The following is a 19,667-nucleotide window of genomic DNA, read 5'->3' on the forward strand; positions in this document are numbered from 1 at the left end:
TCGGCAAGGACTAGGGATGTTTTTAGGATAGAAAGAAACGGAGTAGAGCTAAGCACAAGCAAATTCCTAGAGGAAAACCTTGTTCCGTCTGCTTTCCAACAGACTCTGGGAGACAAATTCACCTTTCAGCAGGACAATAACCTAAAACACAAGGCCACTCTGGTTGCTTACCAAGACAATACTGAATGTTCCTGAGTGGCCTAGTTACAGTTCTGACTTAAATTGTCTTGAAAATATATGGCAAGGTTTGAAAATAGTCTGTCTAGCATTGATCAACAACCAACTTGACAGAGCTTGAATAATAAAATGTAATAAAATCTTGTACAATCCAGGTGTGCAAAGCTCTTGGAGACTTACCCAGAAAGACTCACAGCTGTAATCACTGCCAAAGGTGCTTCTAACATGGATTCAGGGGTGTGAATACTCATGTAAATCAGATATTTCAGTATTTCATTTTCAATACATTTGCAAAAGTTTCTAAGTACATGTTTTCACTTTGTCATGGGGTATTGTGTGTGTAAAAAAAGAAAACTAATAAAAAATCACGCTGTAATAGCAAAATGTGTAGTAAGTTAATGGGGCGGCAGTGGTTAGAGTGTTGGGCCAGTAACCGAAGGTTGCTGCTGTTCTGCCCCTGAACAAGGCAGTTAACTCACTATTCCCCGGTAGGCCATCATTGTAAATAAGAATTTGTTCCTTACTGACATTGTCTAGTTAAATATATATATATTTTATATCAATTTAAAAAAGTGTATGAATCCTTTCTGAAGGCACTATAAGTCATTAGTCAAACCCATCATATTCAAGTGGTAGGCTTAAATACCGGATAAGTCCACCACATGCATAGAGGGTGAATCGTTCTAAAGGGAGTATCTCTTATCCCTATCTGAAGGTTTGGCCTCAGATGACCCCAGCAGTGTCTGGTTGTGATACAGTCGTACACATTGTTTGTCATATGGAAGCCACATGCGTACAACTGCTGCTCTTTGAAACGGATGGGGACGGTTTGATCCCGGGCTCCTTCTTTGGCTGTGAATCTGTGTCACAAATATCCAGCATGCGTGGCCACATGCGGCCCAATAAAGCATTATACAATGAAAGAGGAACTTAACCATTGACCCCTCCTTTTTCTGAATGTGGAGACTGAAGAGACCGTGCCGTGTCGTGTACTGTGGAACACCGGGTTAATGTGGTCTGACACACACAATCCCATCAAAACATGGCTGAAATATGAGACTATTCTGAGCCAATTACGGTTAATGATTTTTGTCTATGCAAACTCGGGCCTTGCACTGAAGGACCACACAGACTCGCTGCAGTTCAGCCCTGTGTTGTTGAACAGGCATGGCCAGATACACATGCTTGTATCTGAATCCTGGCATTACTGCCCAAACACACAACTGCCTTTTGAGTGAGCATGGAATAATGGTAGTGGAATGGGGAAAGGGAGAGACTGAAAATAAAATGACAGAGGGCTGGTTGGGGCAGTGGAGAGGCAAGGTTCTATTAGCTTAGCTTGTCCAATGTTGACGACATATGGATTCTTCAACCCCTGTAAATATGCATTCTTCAACCCCTGTAAATATGCATTCTTCAACCCCTGTAAATATGCATTCTTCAACCCCTGTAAATATGCATTCTTCAACCCCTGTAAATATGCATTCTTCAACCCCTGTAAATATGCATTCTTCAACCCCTGTAAATATGCATTATTCAACCCCTGTAAATATGCATTCTTCAACTCCTGTAAATATGCATTCTTCAACTCCTGTAAATATGCATTCTTCAATGCTGATGCATTCTTCAACCCCTGTAAATATGCATTATTCAACCCCTGTAAATATGCATTCTTCAACTCCTGTAAATATGCATTCTTCAACTCCTGTAAATATGCATTCTTCAACCCCTGTAAATATGCATTCTTCAACCCCTGTAAATATGCATTCTTCAACCCCTGTAAATATGCATTCTTCAACCCCTGTAAATATGCATTATTCAACCCCTGTAAATATGCATTCTTCAACTCCTGTAAATATGCATTCTTCAACTCCTGTAAATATGCATTCTTCAATGCTGATGCATTCTTCAACCCCTGTAAATATGCATTATTCAACCCCTGTAAATATGCATTCTTCAACTCCTGTAAATATGCATTCTTCAACTCCTGTAAATATGCATTCTTCAATGCTGATGCATTCTTCAACCCCTGTAAATATGCCCATTGTGTATTGTGAATATTTTTCTACATTGTAACTACCATATCTTTATTCATATCAGTCTCTTACAAATCAATTGACTCAACATTCACAGTTACATGCGTACTTCATAAAGTCATCCCTGCTCTCTCTGGGCAAGGCGAACAACTCCATGTAACGCGCCACTATGACGGTCTCCATTGAGGCAAGCATATCCTTTTACAAAGTATATATTTTACTAGGCAAGTCAGTTAAGAACACATTCTTATTTTCAATGACAGCCTAGGAACAGTGGGTTAACTGCCTTGTTCAGGGGCAGAACGACAGATTTGTACCTTGTCAGCTCGGGGATTCGATCTTGCAACCTTTCGGTTACTAGTCCAACGCTCTAACCACTAGGCTACGCTGCCGCCCCATCCTAAGGTGGGTCGCTCAGATTGTCAGAACAGCGACATGGTTTATGTTTTATCGTCTGCTGGGTGACCCAACCAACCTGTTGGTCAGGGCCAGAGAGTGCAGCTTGTCAGAAATGACCGATCTATGTGCTGTTAATGAAGTTGTGGCTTGGTGTCCCAGGGGTGTCAATAACCGCTCAGGCACACATTCATCAGGACTCTGTTGCCGAGTGCAGACGTCTCAAGTACTGTTGCTATTCCCAATGGGCTGATATGTTCCATTGCCAAAGGATAGTACGGTGTGTGTTTTCTTTCTGGCTAGCATTGTTACTCCAAGCTATATCATTTCACACTTCTACTCGTAGAAAGTAATATTCCCACTTTCATTGTAGATTTGGATTGTTTTTATAAATGGTAATGAGGCTAAACACAAACAAATGGTTGGACTGTAGTTTATGGTTGGACTGTAATTTGTAAGTCGCTCTGGATAAGAGCGTCTGCTAAATGACTTAAATGTAAATGTAAATGTAATGTTAATCAACACCATTCACATGAATCAAAAATAGGCGAATTTAAAAAACGATATGGATAATCTACACTGAGTGTACAAAACATTAGGAGCACCTTCCTGATATTGAGTTGCACCCCCTTTTGCCCTCTGAACAGCCTCAATTTGTTGGGGTATGGACTCTACAAGGTGTCAAAAGCATTCCACAGGGATGCTGGTACATGTTGTCACGGCTCCTCCTTTGCCTGCAGGAGGAATCCCCCCCATTGGAACCACCCCATTGAGTCAACATTGTCACGGCTCCGTGACAATGTTGACTCCAATGATTTGTTGTGTCAAGTTGGCTGGATGTCCTTCGGGTGGTGGATCATTGCTGATACACACAGGAAACTGTTGAGCGTGAAAAACCCAGCAGAGTTGCAGTTCTTGATGCACTCAGACTGGTGCGCCTGACACCTACTACCATACCCCCTTCAAAGGCACTTACATATTTTGTCTTGCCCACCCACCCTCTGGCACACATACACAATCCATGTCTCAATTGTCTCAAGGCTTTAAAATTATTTAACCTATTTCCTCTCATTCATCTAAATTGTTTGAAGTGGATTTAACAAGGGACATCAATAATCCCTTATAGTTTCACCTGGATTCACCTGGTCAGTCTGTCATGGAAAGAGCAGGTGTTCCTAATATTTTGTACACTCAGTAAATGTGGTTAAATTAGTCACCAGAGCCTTACATTTAATAAATAGTAAAAATAAGGCTATGTTAGTTCCTATCTAAGAGCCTCTGTTGTCATATCCTTGCAGCATTAGCTTGAGATGCTCAGTCTGACCCAACCCACAGAGCAGCCCAACCTCCCGGGATACGGTTGAGCAGTGAGCATGTGAAGATCTCAACGACGCAGCCCAGTTCTCCAGACCATTAGCAGCCCGGTCAACGCTTACTCGTCACTCACTCACTCTCACCCTTCTCTCTAGTCAAACCCACTACCCAGCCCCTACTAATATCTTCGGCTGGAGCTAATAGGATTACCGTAATGAATATCACGAGCTTTTGACAGCACCGAGCTGCTTAGGCTAATTAAAGCCCCAGAAACACCAAGTTTTATCCCAGGCCTGACAATATAGATCCCTGGGTAATGATTGATAATCAGAACTGAAGACCTCTACTCCTTCTCTTAACTCCAAAGAACTGGCTTAATATAAATGAACGTCAATAAGAGGTTTCTTAACAGAGAGCTTTTTGACACATTTCCTTCTTATTTGCAAGGTGTCTCAGTGGAGACGAGGGGGTAACAAGATCAAGGACTTCCTTATGGAATGGCTGCCTGTGCTTTCCCTGATGCGTCAATACCCCCAAAGTGTTTCGTGTACCGTAACGGCAAACCAACAACAGTGAATGTGAAATTGCAATGCGTAGTTAAGCTGCTGTTTGGACCTCTGTTTTCCCCATAAAAAAAAAGAGATTTACGTGTTGCAACACCTCAGCAGCCATATTGGTCGCGACGCCCTCAACACTGTAGTGGTCCTTTCTTCCTTAACGTGTGACGCCAAATCCCACATTTCCCAAGCTCCCACTGCAATATGTGATGCATCACACACACACACACACACACACACACACACACACACACACACAAAAAATGGCACTTCGCCCGTAAAAAACATGTGACGTGTCCAGTGGGAGAGGGGGAAGGAGGAGATAAATGTGTCGCTTTAAAGCAATGGGAGGTCTGGGAAATGGCTCCGTCTCTCAGATGAACAGCTACCTTCTGGCTGGATAAACAAACATTAGAACCACATCGACAGCTCCCACAGGCTCTGCAGGGGGACTGGAGACGACAGGGTTTCATGTGCTCCCCACAACTGTTCTTCTAGTTTATTGGTTTAGATATAGAACGTGGAAAGGGGGGGGGGGGGGAGTATTCACATATCATCATTTGCATTGGAAGCACAGTGCCTCTGTTCTGAGCAGCTAGACTGCTGAAGGTATATACTTGCTATGAATATGTACAGGTGAATCAATTCAATAAGAATGCTACTCATGATGCTCAGTAGCTGTGCCTGGTATTTATATGAATGGAATGACACTTCAAAATGAATTAATAATCATTTCATGATAGTTTAATGGATCGTTAAGATACCATACATTTGTTAAAGCAAGATTTTAATCCCTGGTGGATAGAATCCATTTTCCACAGATAGTCAGACTACTTTTCAGCCATGGAAGCCAGCCCAGCTACTGTGGTTGAAACGACCCCCCCCCCCCCCCCAGGCCAGCTGTCATTGAAGCATTGAAGCAGTTGTCTTTTCCGAGACTAAGTTTCTCTCCCCTTGGTATTCTCCATGCCCACATTGTGTTGTTGTGGCTGCTTGGCTTTCAGAACACGCTGGGTCGCGGAGACAGAGCGTTACCAGCAGCATTAGATAAATGAATAGGTTGAATAGTGCTGTGAGGACCCAGGCGTTCACAGGGGAGGTGAGGCAGACGGACATACGGACTCACACACGCAGGCAGACACATTGAGTCTCAGGGAAGAGGGAGTCACTGTTTTGCGCCTGCTGGGTCATCAGGAAAAAGACAGACTACTTGACAGGAATGCTTGCCTAGATTCATCAGTGGGGGAACTGTGCAAACTGTGTGTGTGCATGTTTTGTTTGTTTTTATTTATTATCTTGGCTGCCTTGAGGACGCTCTCAGTTAATCCAAGATGAAGCCATAAACCTGATTGCCATCCTATGAAGTGAATGAGTCTGCCTGTAGTGCTCTAGCACTCTTATTGGCTGCCTGCTTTCCAACTGTGCACCGCTAGTGTGCCTGCGTGTGGTTATCTGTGTGGCCCATCAGCATTATTTCAGTGCATTACCGAAGCCATCTGTCCTCTTCATTGTTAGCATCGTTGTGGGATTTCCATGTCTGTGTGACACATCTCTTTTTTGTTGGCTGCTCTTTGATGTAAACGCTGTCCTTTACTCATATTCTATGATATTGTTTTGCCCCAGCTTGGCAAAGGTGTGTGTGTGTGTGTGTGTACAAATAGAATCATATTAGGCTGTGTATTCGGCCTATGTAGTAAAGAGTGTACACGCTTGACATTTATTGCCTGCAGCTTTTAATGAAGAGAATATTCATATTATAGTTGTTATGAGAAGGCCAGACAGTCAGTTAGTCGTCCCAATTCTGCTGATGTGAGCCTAGCCAATCCCTGGGAGGCAGATCACAGGGTGCCTATGTTGCCAGACTGACACGTAAGAGGAGACTCATCACAACAGCGGCTCAAATGGAACCCTATTCCCTATATAGTGCACTACATTTGACCAGGCTCCAATGGTTTCTAGAGAATAGGGAGCCATTTGGGAGGCAGCCAGTGTCTCAGGTCTCTCTGGGGTTCCGGAGGACGACGGGCGGCGAGTCCCGGCACCTTGGTCTTCCTGCTTGTAATTCATTAAAGATTACACCCCCTTCTTCTCCTTCCTTGAACAAAGTGGTCTCTCTGTCATAACAATGAGATTTGGCCATTGATTGTTCTCATTGGCCCACTGAGTTTACAATCTGCCCGACAGTACATATAGATTAATCACGTTAGTCTTTAAACACCCACAGGCCACATCAGAAGAAATCCACTTTTTTTGAGCTGAAAGGCGATGGCCAAATATTACCCATAATGTTGCATAACGATTTAAGTTAATAAATCATAGTTTTAGTCAGAGTATGACATACAGTGCATTCAGAAAGTATTCAGACCCCTTGACATTTTCCACATTTTGTTACGTTACAGCCTAGCCTTATCCTAAATTTGATTGCATCATTTTTTTGGTAATCAATCTACACACACAACCCCATAATGACAAAGCAAAAACAGGTTAAATATTTTTTGTTGCAAATCTATAATAATAATTTTAAAAATGAAATATAACATTTACATAAGTATTCAGACCCTTTACTCAGTACTTTGTTGAAGCACCTTTGGCAGCGATTAAAGCCTTGAGTCTTCTTGTGTATGACGCATTTCGCTACACCTGCATTAACATCTTCTAACCATGTGTATGTGACAAATAAATTTGATTAGATTTTTTTATTTACAATCCCCTATATTTGGGGATTTTTTTTCATTCTTCTCTCCAGATCCTCTCAAGCTCTGTCAGGTTGGATGTGGCGCGTCGCTGCACAACTATTTTCATGTCTCTCCAGAAATGTTAGATCGGGTTCAAGTCCGGGCTCTGGCTGGGCCACTCAAGGACATTCAGAAATTTGTCCCGAAGCCACTCCTGCGTTGTCTTGGTTGTGTGCTTAGGGTCGTTGTCCTGTTGGAAGGTGATCCTTCGCCCCCATCTGAGATCCTGAGCGCTCTGGAGCAGGTTTTCATCAAGGAGCTCTCTCTACTTTGCTCCATTCATCTTTCCCTCGATCCTGACTTGTCTCCCAGTCCCTGCCGCTGAAAAATATCCCCACAGCATGATGCTGCCACCATGCTTCACCGTAGGGATGGTGCCAGATTTCCTTCAGACATCAAACATCTCTGTTAGAGACCTGAAAATAGCTGTGCAGCGACGCTCCCCATCCAACCTGACAGAGCTTGAGAGGATCTGGAGAGAAGAATGGGATAACATCCTCAAATACAGGTGTGCCAATCTTGTAGCGTCATAGCCAAGAAGACTCGAGGCTGTTTTCACTGGCAAACGTGCTTCAACAAAGTACTGAGTAAAGGGTCTGAATACTTACGTAATTGTGATATTGCAAAAAATTACAACAACAAAAAAGTTTCTGCTTTGTCATTATGGGTTATTGTGTGTAGATTGATGAGGGTGGAAAAACTATTTAATCAAATTTAGAATAAGGCTGTAACGTAACAGAATGTGGAAAAAGTCAAAGGGTCGGAATACTTTCCGAATGCACTGTATGACAAATCCAACTCCAAACCAGCCATAGCTGGCTAATCTTTTGAATATGGAATAGGCCTAGTAAAAGAAAAATGGCAACAGAACATTAGCTAGCCAGATGAGGTTAGCATGCTAGCTAGCTTCGCTGACAGTGTTCAGTGCCCTTTTTGCTAATGTTTATCAACTTCACGTGGAAATTCCCACACCCACTTCGTGAATAGGTATACGCAGCTTTCGTCATTCTTCAAAGGTGTAACCTAAACATGCACATCCTTAGCAAATTCTATAATAACCGAGTCCCATTATTCGTAATTATGAGGTAGGCATTAAGCCGTCTCCATGGCTCGTGTCTCTTATTGATTGATTGATTTATTAATTGTACATCTGTTGGTTCCAGACTTTGTTGGGGAGCCATGAGCCGTCGTCCGTCCAGCTGTGGGTATCCTACAACCGTCAGCCAATGAAAGCCGCACAGTTCATGACCCGCCACCCAATCACAGTGAGTCTCCAGGCCTGCTTCGCCACACCAGAACATCTTCTCTGTGGCTCCCAGTAGACTCCTAGTCCAGAGAACAAACATGTTACTGTATCGTTGATGAAACTGGGGAAATGTATTTGTAAGGAAATGCTATGCTATGTAGCTAATATGTCGTTGACAGCTCAACATGAGTCAGAAATCACAAGACCAATCACAGAAATTACTGTAAGCCTAGATTTTTAAATTTTTTAAAATTGTACCTTTATTTAACTAGGCAAGTCAGTTAATTAAGAACAAATTCTTATTTTCAATGACGGTCTAGGAACAGTGGGTTAACTGCCTGTTCAGGGGCAGAACGACAGATGTCAGCTCCGGGGTTTGAACTTGCAACCTTCCGGTTACTAGTCCAGCGCTCTAACCACTAGGCTACCCTGCCGCCCCCCACTAGGCTACTCCACTCACAGTAAAAAGCTGTCAATTCCATGACACTATTTATCTTACAAATGTAATTGTCTAATAAAAGTTTAATTCTAATCATCAGCTTTTAGTTGTGAGAGAATCACCCCTATTGTTCTTAATAATGCCCTACACAAATAAGGAAAACTGCGCCTCTCTTTTTCTCCTGCAGGAGTACTACATCGCTGACGCTTCGGAGGACCAGGTGTTTGTTTGCGTCAACCACGTCAACAACGTCACCCACCTGTACATCTCAGACACCCAGGGCCTGTCCTTCTCCCTGTCCCTGGAGAATGTGTTGTACTACAGCCCAGAGGGTTCGGGCAGCCACACCCTGATCAGGTTGGCACGGTGTTCCTAGTCAACCAATTTTCGATTGCACCATTTTGTGTCGTGTCAGGCCGGCCCAGCGCTAACCCACCTGCTTGATCTATTAACTAATCATGGGTTGCACATTTTTGTTTCAGCCCAGCGCTAACCCATTAGATTCTTCTTAATCGACTTATCACCATGGTTAGTGGCGTGTTAGTGCTGGGCTAGAACCAAAATGTGCACCCCTTTGGTGTGTCCCCCAGGAATAGATTTGGAAACGGCAGTGTTCTGGATGCGAGATCTGGGTTCAGATAGTATTTGAAAGATACCAATAAAACATAATCAAAAGAAAAGTCCCAAAAGTGCAAACCCTGCCCATGTGACACTCCAGGCAGGCACAATCAATCGGCCAAAGCATTTAAAATGTATCACATTTTTTAAAAACTATTTGAACCCAAGTCTAAAATATTTGTTGACGCGATTAACCATTAAGGCATCCTAATTATTAGGCTGCCTTCAGAGATATGTAGTGTCTTGCTTGGAACAAACGTAACAGAACTCACTTTGATCAACCAAACCTTCCTTGATCAAATACACACGCCCTTTGATCAAGTATAGCCACTTTGATCAAGCGCACCCACCCATTTTGAAGGAGAGATGAGAGGAGGCTGTTCGACCAGAGCTACATCTGATCAGGGACCTCCTGGTGTGCATTCCTCGTGACCACGCTCGAGTCCGCTCGAGTGGCTGTCTTCTCCTCCGTGTTGGTAAACAACAGCAGGTCCTTTGCGTGTGTTTACATCCCAGTGACCTGGATCCTGGATGTTTGAGTCCCTGTTGTCATGGCGCTGCAGTGTAGCGTAGTGCGTCCAGGGCCTGTAATTATTCAAATGACGGAGTTCCCAACACGTCTCGAGCTGCCAGGAGATGTGATGAGAGCAGCTTGATAGTGAGGCGACCTCACGACACGAGCTGACCACGGGTTTCCTTTGGCCAACATAGCCACAACACTGAACATGATACTGTGTTGTTTTTTATGCTAATCGTGTGTCTGTGTGTGTGCGCGCGCGCACCTGTCTGTGTGTGTACCTCCACCTGTCTGTGTGTGTGTACCTCCGCCTGTCTGTGTGTGTGTACCTCCGCCTGTCTGTGTGTGTGTACCTCCGCCTGTCTGTGTGTGTGTACCTCCGCCTGTCTGTCTGTGTGTGTGTACCTCCGCCTGTCTGTGTGTGTGTACCTCCGCCTGTCTGTCTGTGTGTACCTCCGCCTGTCTGTGTGTGTGTACCTCCGCCTGTCTGTCTGTGTGTGTGTACCTCCGCCTGTCTGTCTGTGTGTGTGTACCTCCGCCTGTCTGTCTGTGTGTGTGTACCTCCGCCTGTCTGTCTGTGTGTGTGTGTGTACCTCCGCCTGTCTGTCTGTGTGTGTGTGTGTACCTCCGCCTGTCTGTCTGTGTGTGTGTACCTCCGCCTGTCTGTCTGTGTGTGTGTACCTCCGCCTGTCTGTCTGTGTGTGTGTACCTCCGCCTGTCTGTCTGTGTGTGTGTACCTCCGCCTGTCTGTGTGTGTGTACCTCCGCCTGTCTGTGTGCGTGTACCTCCGCCTGTCTGTGTGCGTGTACCTCCGCCTGTCTGTCTGTGTGTGTACCTCCGCCTGTCTGTGTGTGTGTACCTCCGCCTGTCTGTGTGTGTGTACCTCCGCCTGTCTGTGTGTGTGTACCTCCGCCTGTCTGTGTGTGTGTACCTCCGCCTGTCTGTGTGTGTGTACCTCCGCCTGTCTGTCTGTGTGTGTGTACCTCCGCCTGTCTGTCTGTGTGTGTGTACCTCCGCCTGTCTGTCTGTGTGTGTGTACCTCCGCCTGTCTGTGTGTGTGTACCTCCGCCTGTCTGTGTGTGTGTACCTCCGCCTGTCTGTGTGTGTGTGTACCTCCGCCCTGTCTGTGTGTGTGTACCTCCGCCTGTCTGTGTGTGTGTACCTCCGCCTGTCTGTGTGTGTGTACCTCCGCCTGTCTGTGTGTGTACCTCTGCCTGTCTGTGTGTGTGTACCTCCGCCTGTCTGTGTGTGTGTACCTCCGCCTGTCTGTGTGTGTGTACCTCCGCCTGTCTGTGTGTGTGTACCTCCGCCTGTCTGTGTGTGTGTACCTCCGCCTGTCTGTCTGTGTGTGTGTACCTCCGCCTGTCTGTCTGTGTGTGTGTACCTCCGCCTGTCTGTCTGTGTGTGTGTACCTCCGCCTGTCTGTCTGTGTGTGTGTACCTCCGCCTGTCTGTGTGCGTGTACCTCCGCCTGTCTGTGTGCGTGTACCTCCGCCTGTCTGTCTGTGTGTGTACCTCCGCCTGTCTGTGTGTGTGTACCTCCGCCTGTCTGTGTGTGTACCTCCGCCTGTCTGTGTGTGTACCTCCGCCTGTCTGTGTGTGTGTACTCCGCCTGTCTGTGTGTGTGTACCTCCGCCTGTCTGTCTGTGTGTGTGTACCTCCGCCTGTCTGTCTGTGTGTGTGTACCTCCGCCTGTCTGTCTGTGTGTGTGTACCTCCGCCTGTCTGTGTGTGTGTACCTCCGCCTGTCTGTGTGTGTGTACCTCCGCCTGTCTGTGTGTGTGTACCTCCGCCTGTCTGTGTGTGTGTACCTCCGCCTGTCTGTGTGTGTGTACCTCCACCTGTCTGTGTGTGTGTACCTCCGCCTGTCTGTGTGTGTGTACCTCCGCCTGTCTGTGTGTGTGTACCTCCGCCTGTCTGTGTGTGTGTGTACCTCTGCCTGTCTGTGTGTGTGTACCTCCGCCTGTCTGTGTGTGTGTACCTCCGCCTGTCTGTGTGTGTGTACCTCCGCCTGTCTGTGTGTGTGTACCTCCGCCTGTCTGTGTGTGTGTACCTCCGCCTGTCTGTCTGTGTGTGTGTACCTCCGCCTGTCTGTCTGTGTGTGTGTACCTCCGCCTGTCTGTCTGTGTGTGTGTACCTCCGCCTGTCTGTCTGTGTGTGTGTGTACCTCCGCCTGTCTGTCTGTGTGTGTGTACCTCCGCCTGTCTGTGTGTGTGTACCTCCGCCTGTCTGTGTGTGTGTACCTCCGCCTGTCTGTGTGTACCTCCGCCTGTCTGTGTGTGTACCTCCGCCTGTCTGTCTGTGTGTGTGTACCTCCGCCTGTCTGTCTGTGTGTGTGTACCTCCGCCTGTCTGTGTGTGTGTACCTCCGCCTGTCTGTCTGTGTGTGTGTACCTCCGCCTGTCTGTGTGCGTGTACCTCCGCCTGTCTGTGTGCGTGTACCTCCGCCTGTCTGTCTGTGTGTGTACCTCCGCCTGTCTGTGTGTGTGTACCTCCGCCTGTCTGTGTGTGTGTACCTCCGCCTGTCTGTGTGTGTGTACCTCCGCCTGTCTGTGTGTGTGTACCTCCGCCTGTCTGTGTGTGTGTACCTCCACCTGTCTGTGTGTGTGTACCTCCGCCTGTCTGTGTGTGTGTACCTCCGCCTGTCTGTGTGTGTGTACCTCCGCCTGTCTGTGTGTGTGTGTACCTCTGCCTGTCTGTGTGTGTGTACCTCCGCCTGTCTGTGTGTGTGTACCTCCGCCTGTCTGTGTGTGTGTACCTCCGCCTGTCTGTGTGTGTGTACCTCCGCCTGTCTGTGTGTGTGTGTACCTCCGCCTGTCTGTCTGTGTGTGTGTACCTCCGCCTGTCTGTCTGTGTGTGTACCTCCGCCTGTCTGTCTGTGTGTGTGTACCTCCGCCTGTCTGTCTGTGTGTGTGTGTACCTCCGCCTGTCTGTCTGTGTGTGTGTACCTCCGCCTGTCTGTGTGTGTGTACCTCCGCCTGTCTGTGTGTGTGTACCTCCGCCTGTCTGTGTGTGTGTACCTCCGCCTGTCTGTGTGTGTGTACCTCCGCCTGTCTGTGTGTGTGTACCTCCGCCTGTCTGTGTGTGTGTACCTCCGCCTGTCTGTGTGTGTGTGTACCTCTGCCTGTCTGTGTGTGTGTACCTCCGCCTGTCTGTGTGTGTGTACCTCCGCCTGTCTGTGTGTGTGTACCTCCGCCTGTCTGTGTGTGTGTACCTCCGCCTGTCTGTGTGTGTGCGCCTGTGTGTGTCTTTCATCCCAGGTACTTTGCCAGCGAGCCCTTTGCTGACCTGCACCGCGTGGAGGGTCTGCGCGGCGTCTTCGTGGCCACGCTCATCAACGGCTCGCTCAGCGAGGACAACATGCGCTCTGTAATCACCTTCGACAAGGGAGGCACCTGGGAACTGCTGCAGGCCCCCTCTGCCGACAGCCTGGGAGGAACACTGGACTGCCAGGTAGCTAGCTAGCTGTTACAATAACATCTGACCCGGTGTCAGTGGTTAGAGAAAACGTCCACCTACACCCCGGTGGGTTTCCCCTCACCACTGATACAGGATACTGCTGTCAGCTTCAGCAAGGGCGACATCCTGCTTACGGACATCAACAACAGGATTAAGATTAGGGCTGTTCCATGGCAAAAATGAAAACACGAGGCAGACCAAACTCTTTGGTCCTTTAAAAACCTGCTGGATGTAAAATATTGGGTGCTGTAGCTTAGAAAATAAATCCAGGTGACTCTGGATGACAACATAATGATGTTTGTTTCCAACATTAAGGCTGTTTTCCTAAATAATTGAAATGTGCTTTGTGTTTTGTTTCCTTTCCGCGGTACTAGCGAGTGTCGTGATATTGGCATCGTCACGGCCCTAATTAAGATCTGCCCAAGATTCCCACTGTTCGCTCTTGTTAATGTAGGCATGTCTGACGGGAGGGGAAGAGCCAATAAAGCAGATGTCTTAGCAGAATTGAATTCTGTTGTTGTTGATGTCTGTAAGCAGGAAGTTGCCCTTTTGTGTTTTATGCTGTCATTGAGTCTCTGAGGCTCTGGGTCCTTTGAGGAAGGGATTGGCGGCTGGGTAATATGAACCTACATTAGGGATTAGGAACAACAGCCATGAGGCCACACAGTGTGTGTTTGCATTCTAAAGGGGAAGTGGGTTTGGGTGTAAACAGTTGTTTTGTTTGGTTTTAGAAAGTGGCCGTGTCCCTTGCACGAAAATGTATGCACTCACAACTGTTATTCGCTCTGGATAAGAAGGTCTAAATTACTATATTTTAAATGTAGCTTCACTTCTTAGAAAATAGTATTATATTTTTGATTTATTTATTGACGTTTTGTCAGAGTGATTGCTGTCTCCATTGATCTAACATTTCTCTCTCTCACTCCATCTCTCCCTCCACAACGCCTCTCCATCCCCCCTCTTCTCTCTAATCCTCCCTCCATCCATCGCTCTTCTATACCCTCTGCGTATTTCTCTATCCCCCATCCTCTCCTTCTTTGCCTCTCTCGCTCTCCCTCTATCCCCATCCTCTCCCTATATCCCCATCCTCTCCCTCTCTCCCCCATCCTCTCCCTCTATCCCCATCCTCTCCCTCTATCCCTCATCCTCTATCCCTCATCCTCTCCCTCTATCCCCATCCTCTCCCTCTATCCCTCATCCTCTCCCTCTATCCCCCATCCTCTCCCTCTATCCCCCATCCTCTCCCTCTCTCCCCCATCCTCTCCCTCTCTCCCCCATCCTCTCCCTCTATCCCCATCCTCTCCCTCTATCCCTCATCCTCTCCCTCTATCCCTCATACTCTCCCCCTATCCCCCCCATCCTCTCCCTCTATCCCCCATCCTCTCCCTCTATCCCCCATCCTCTCCCTCTATCCCTCACCCTCTCCCTCCATCCTCTCCCTCTATCCCTCACCTCTCTCCCTCCATCCTCTCCCTCTATCCCTCACCCTCTCCCTCCATCCTCTCCCTCTACCCCCATCTATCCTCATCCCCTTCCTCTATCCCTCACCCTCTCCCTCTATCCCTCACCTCTCCATCTATCCCTCATCCTCTCCCTCTATCCCTCATCCTCTCCCTCTATCCCCCATCCTCTCCCTCTATCCCCCATCCTCTCCCTCTATCCCCCATCCTCTCCCTCTATATCCCCCATCCTCTCCCTCTATCCCTCACCCTCTCCCTCTATCCCCATCTATCCCCCATCCTCTCCCTCTATCCCTCACCCTCTCCCTCCATCCTCTCCCTCTATCCCCCATCTATCCCTCACCCTCTCCTCCATCCTCTCCCTCTATCCCCCATCTATCCCTCATCCCCTTCCTCTATCCCTCACCATCTCCCTCTATCCCTCACCATCTCCATCTATCCCTCATCCTCTCCTCCATCCTCTCCCTTTATCCCCCATCTATCCCTCATCCTCTCCCCCTCTCCTCCATCCTCTCCCCCTATCCCTCATCCTCTCTCCATCCTCTCTCCCTCCATCCTCGCCCTCTATCCCTCATCCTCTCCCCCTCTCCCTCCATCCTTGCCCTCCATCCTTGCCCTCTATCCCTCCATCCTCTCCCCCTTTCCCTCATCCTCTCCCCCTCTCCCTCCATCCTCTCCCCTCTCCCTCCATTCTTGCCTTCTCCCTCCATCCTTGCCCTCTATCCCTCCATCCTCTCCCTCTATCCCTCCATCCTCTCCCTCTCTCGCTCATCCTCTCTCTCATCCTCTCCCTCATCCTCTCCCTCTCTCCCTCATCCTCTCCCCCTTTCCCTCATCCTCTCCCCCTTTCCCTCATCCTCTCCCCTCTCCTCCATCCTCTCCCCCTCTCCCTCCATCCTCTCCCCCTATCCCTCATCCTCCCTCCATCCTCTATCCCTCCATCATCTCCTCTATCCCTCCATCCTCTCCCCCTTTCCCTCATCCTCTCCCCCTCTCCCTCCATCCTCTCCCTCTATCCCTCCATCCTCTCCCTCTATCCCTCCATCCTCTCCCTATCCCTCATCCTCCCTCCATCCCTCTCCCTCCATCCTCTCCCTCTATCCCTCCATCCTCCCTCTATCCCTCCATCCTCTCCCCTCTCCCCATCCTCGCCCTCTCTCACTCTCCTCTCCCTCTATCCCTCCATCCTCTATCCCTCCATCCTCTCCCCCTTTCCTCCATCCTCTCCCTCTATCCCTCCATCCTCTCCTCTATCCCTCCATCCTCTCCCTCTATCCCCATCCTCTCCCTCTATCCCCCATCCTCTCCCTCTATCCCCCATCCTCTCCCTCTCTCCCCCATCCTCTCCCTCTCCCCCCATCCTCTCCCTCTCTCCCCCATCCTCTCCCTCTATCCCCATCCTCTCCCTCTATCCTCATACTCTCCCCTATCCCCCATCCTCTCCCTCTATCCCCATCCTCTCCCTCTATCCCCCATCCTCTCCCTCTATCCCCCATCCTCTCCCTCTATCCCCCATCCTCTCCCTCTATCCCTCACCCTCTCCCTCCATCCTCTCCCTCTATCCCTCACCCTCTCCCTCCATCCTCTCCCTCTATCCTCCATCCTCTCCCTCTATCCCTCCATCCTCTCCCTCTATCCCTCCATCCTCTCCCCTTTCCCCCATCCTCTCCCCTCTCCCTCCATCCTCTCCCTCATCCTCTCCCTCCATCCTCTCCCTCAACCTCTCCCTCTATCCTCATCCCTCTCCCTCTATATCTCATCCTGTCCCTCCCTCTCCCTCTATCCCTCATCCTCTCCCTCTATATCTCATCCTGTCCCTCCCTCTCCTCTCTATCCCCCATCCTCTCCCTCTATCCCCATCCTCTCTCCCTCTATCCCCCATCCTCTCCCTCTCTCCCCCATCCTCTCCCTCTCTCCCCCATCCTCTCCCTCTCTCCCCATCCTCTCCCTCTATCCCCATCCTCTCCCTCTATCCCTCATCCTCTCCCTCTATCCCTCATCCTCTCCCTCTATCCCTCATACTCTCCCCCTATCCCCCATCCTCTCCCTCTATCCCCCAACCTCTCCCTCTATCCCCCATCCTCTCCCTCTATCCCCCATCCTCTCCCTCTATCCCCCATCCTCTCCCTCTATCCCTCATCCTCTCCCTCTATCCCTCATCCTCTCCCTCTATCCCTCATACTCTCCCCTATCCCCCATCCTCTCCCTCTATCCCCCAACCTCTCCCTCTATCCCCCATCCTCTCCCTCTATCCCCATCCTCTCCCTCTATCCCCATCCTCTCCATCTATCCCCCATCCTCTCCCTCTATCCCCATCCTCTCCCCCTATCCCCCCATCCTCTCCCTCTATCCCCCATCCTCTCCCCCTATCCCTCATCTCTCTCCTCTATCCCCCATCCTCTCCCTCTATCCCCCATCCTCTCTCTCTATCCCTTTCCCCCATCCTCTCCCTCTCTCCCCCATCCTCTCCCTCTCTCCCCCATCCTCTCCCTCTCTCCCCCATCCTCTCCTCCTATCCCCATCCTCTCCCTCTATCCCTCATCCTCTCCCTCTATCCCTCATCCTCTCCCTCTATCCCTCATACTCTCCCCTATCCCCCATCCTCTCCCTCTATCCCCCAACCTCTCCCTCTATCCCCATCCTCTCCCTCTATCCCCCATCCTCTCCTCTATCCCCCATCCTCTCCCTCTATCCCCCATCCTCTCCCCTATCCCTCATACTCTCCCTCTATCCCCCATCCTCTCCCCTATCCCTCATACTCTCCCCTATCCCCCATCCTCTCCTCTATCCCCCATCCTCTCCCTCTATCCCCATCCTCTCCCTCTCTCCCCCATCCTCTCCTCTATCTCCCCATCCTCTCCTCTATCCCTCATCCTCTCCTATCCCTCCTTACTCTCCCCCTATCCCCCATCCTCTCCTCTCTATCCCCCATCCTCCCTCTATCCCCCATCCTCTCCCCTCTATCCCCATCCTCTCCTCTATCCCTCACCCTCTCCCTCCATCCTCTCCCTCTATCCCTCACCCTCTCCCTCCATCCTCTCCCTCTATCCCCCATCTATCCCTCATCCCCTTCCTCTATCCTCACCCTCTCCTCTATCCTCACCCTCTCCATCTATCCCTCATCCTCTCCCCTCTATCCCTCATCCTCTCCCTCTATCCCCCATCCTCTCCCTCTATCCCCCATCCTCTCCCTCTATCCCCCATCCTCTCCCTCTATCCCCCCATCCTCTCCCTCTATCCCTCACCCTCTCCCTCTATCCCCATCTATCCCCCATCCTCTCCCTCTATCCCTCACCCTCTCCTCCATCCTCTCCTCTATCCCCCATCTATCCCCCATCCTCTCCCTCTATCCTCACCCTCTCCCTCCATCCTCTCCCTCTATCCCCCATCTATCCCTCACCCTCTCCCTCCATCCTCTCCCTCTATCCCCCATCTATCCCTCATCCCCTTCCTCTATCCTCACCCTCTCCCTCTATCCCTCACCATCTCCATCTATCCCTCATCCTCTCCCTCCATCCTCTCCCTTTATCCCCCATCTATCCCTCATCCTCTCCCTCTCCCTCCATCCTCTCCCCCTATCCCTCATCCTCTCTCCATCCTCTCTCCCTCCATCCTCGCCCTCTATCCCTCATCCTCTCCCCTCTCCCTCCATCCTTGCCCTCCATCCTTGCCCTCTATCCCTCCATCCTCTCCCCCTTTCCCTCATCCTCTCCCCCTCTCCCTCCATTCTTCCTTCTCCCTCCATCCTTGCCCTCTATCCCTCCATCCTCTCCTCTATCCCTCCATCCTCTCCCTCTCTCTCATCCTCTCTCTCATCCTCTCCCTCATCCTCTCCCTCTCTCCCTCATCCTCTCCCCTTTCCCTCATCCTCTCCCCTCTCCCTCCATCCTCTCCCCCTCTCCCTCCATCCTCTCCCCTATCCCTCATCCTCTATCCCTCCATCATCTCCCTCTATCCTCCATCCTCTCCCCTTTCCTCATCCTCTCCCTCTCCCTCCATCCTCTCCCTCTATCCCTCCATCCTCTCCCTCTATCCCTCCATCCTCTCCCCCTATCCCTCATCCTCCCTCCATCCCTCTCCCTCCATCCTCTCCTCTATCCCTCCATCCTCTCATCTCTATCCCTCCATCCTCTCCCCCTCTCCCCCATCCTCGCCCTCTCTCACTCCCTCTCCCTCTATCCCTCCATCCTCTATCCTCTCCATCCCCCCCCTTTCCCTCCATCCTCTCCCTCTATCCCTCCATCCTCTCTCCCTCTATCCCCCATCCTCTCCCTCTATCCCCATCCTCTCCCTCTATCCCCCATCCTCTCCCTCTATCCCCATCCTCTCCCTCTATCCCCATCCTCTCCTCTCTCCCCATCCTCTCCCTCTCTCCCCATCCTCTCCCTCTCTCCCCATCCTCTCCCTCTATCCCCATCCTCTCCCTCTCTCCCCATCCTCTCCCTCTCTCCCCCATCCTCTCCCTCTATCCCATCCTCTCCCTCTATCCCTCATACTCTCCCCTATCCCCCATCCTCTCCCTCTATCCCCATCCTCTCCCTCTATCCCCCATCCTCTCCCTCTATCCCCATCCTCTCCCTCTATCCCTCACCCTCTCCTCCATCCTCTCCCTCTATCCTCACCCTCTCCCTCCATCCTCTCCTCTATCCCTCCATCCTCTCCCTCTATCCTCCATCTCTCCCTCTCTATCCCTCCATCCTCTCCCTCTATCCTCTC

General features: G+C 49.8%; 1 protein-coding gene across 1 annotated transcript in view; it reads left to right on the plus strand.

The window, feature by feature from the left end:
• LOC115136865 (sortilin-related receptor-like) overlaps window positions 1–19,667 on the plus strand; it is a 91,994-nt gene that overhangs the window by 29,977 nt on the left and 42,350 nt on the right. Inside the window, 3 exon segments of the mRNA XM_065024529.1 lie at window positions 8,379–8,480; window positions 9,088–9,257; window positions 13,293–13,485. Of these exon segments, the coding sequence (XP_064880601.1) occupies window positions 8,379–8,480; window positions 9,088–9,257; window positions 13,293–13,485 (465 nt within the window).

This window comes from Oncorhynchus nerka, linkage group LG11 (assembly GCF_034236695.1).
Source record: "Oncorhynchus nerka isolate Pitt River linkage group LG11, Oner_Uvic_2.0, whole genome shotgun sequence".
NCBI classification, from domain to species: Eukaryota; Metazoa; Chordata; class Actinopteri; order Salmoniformes; family Salmonidae; genus Oncorhynchus; species Oncorhynchus nerka.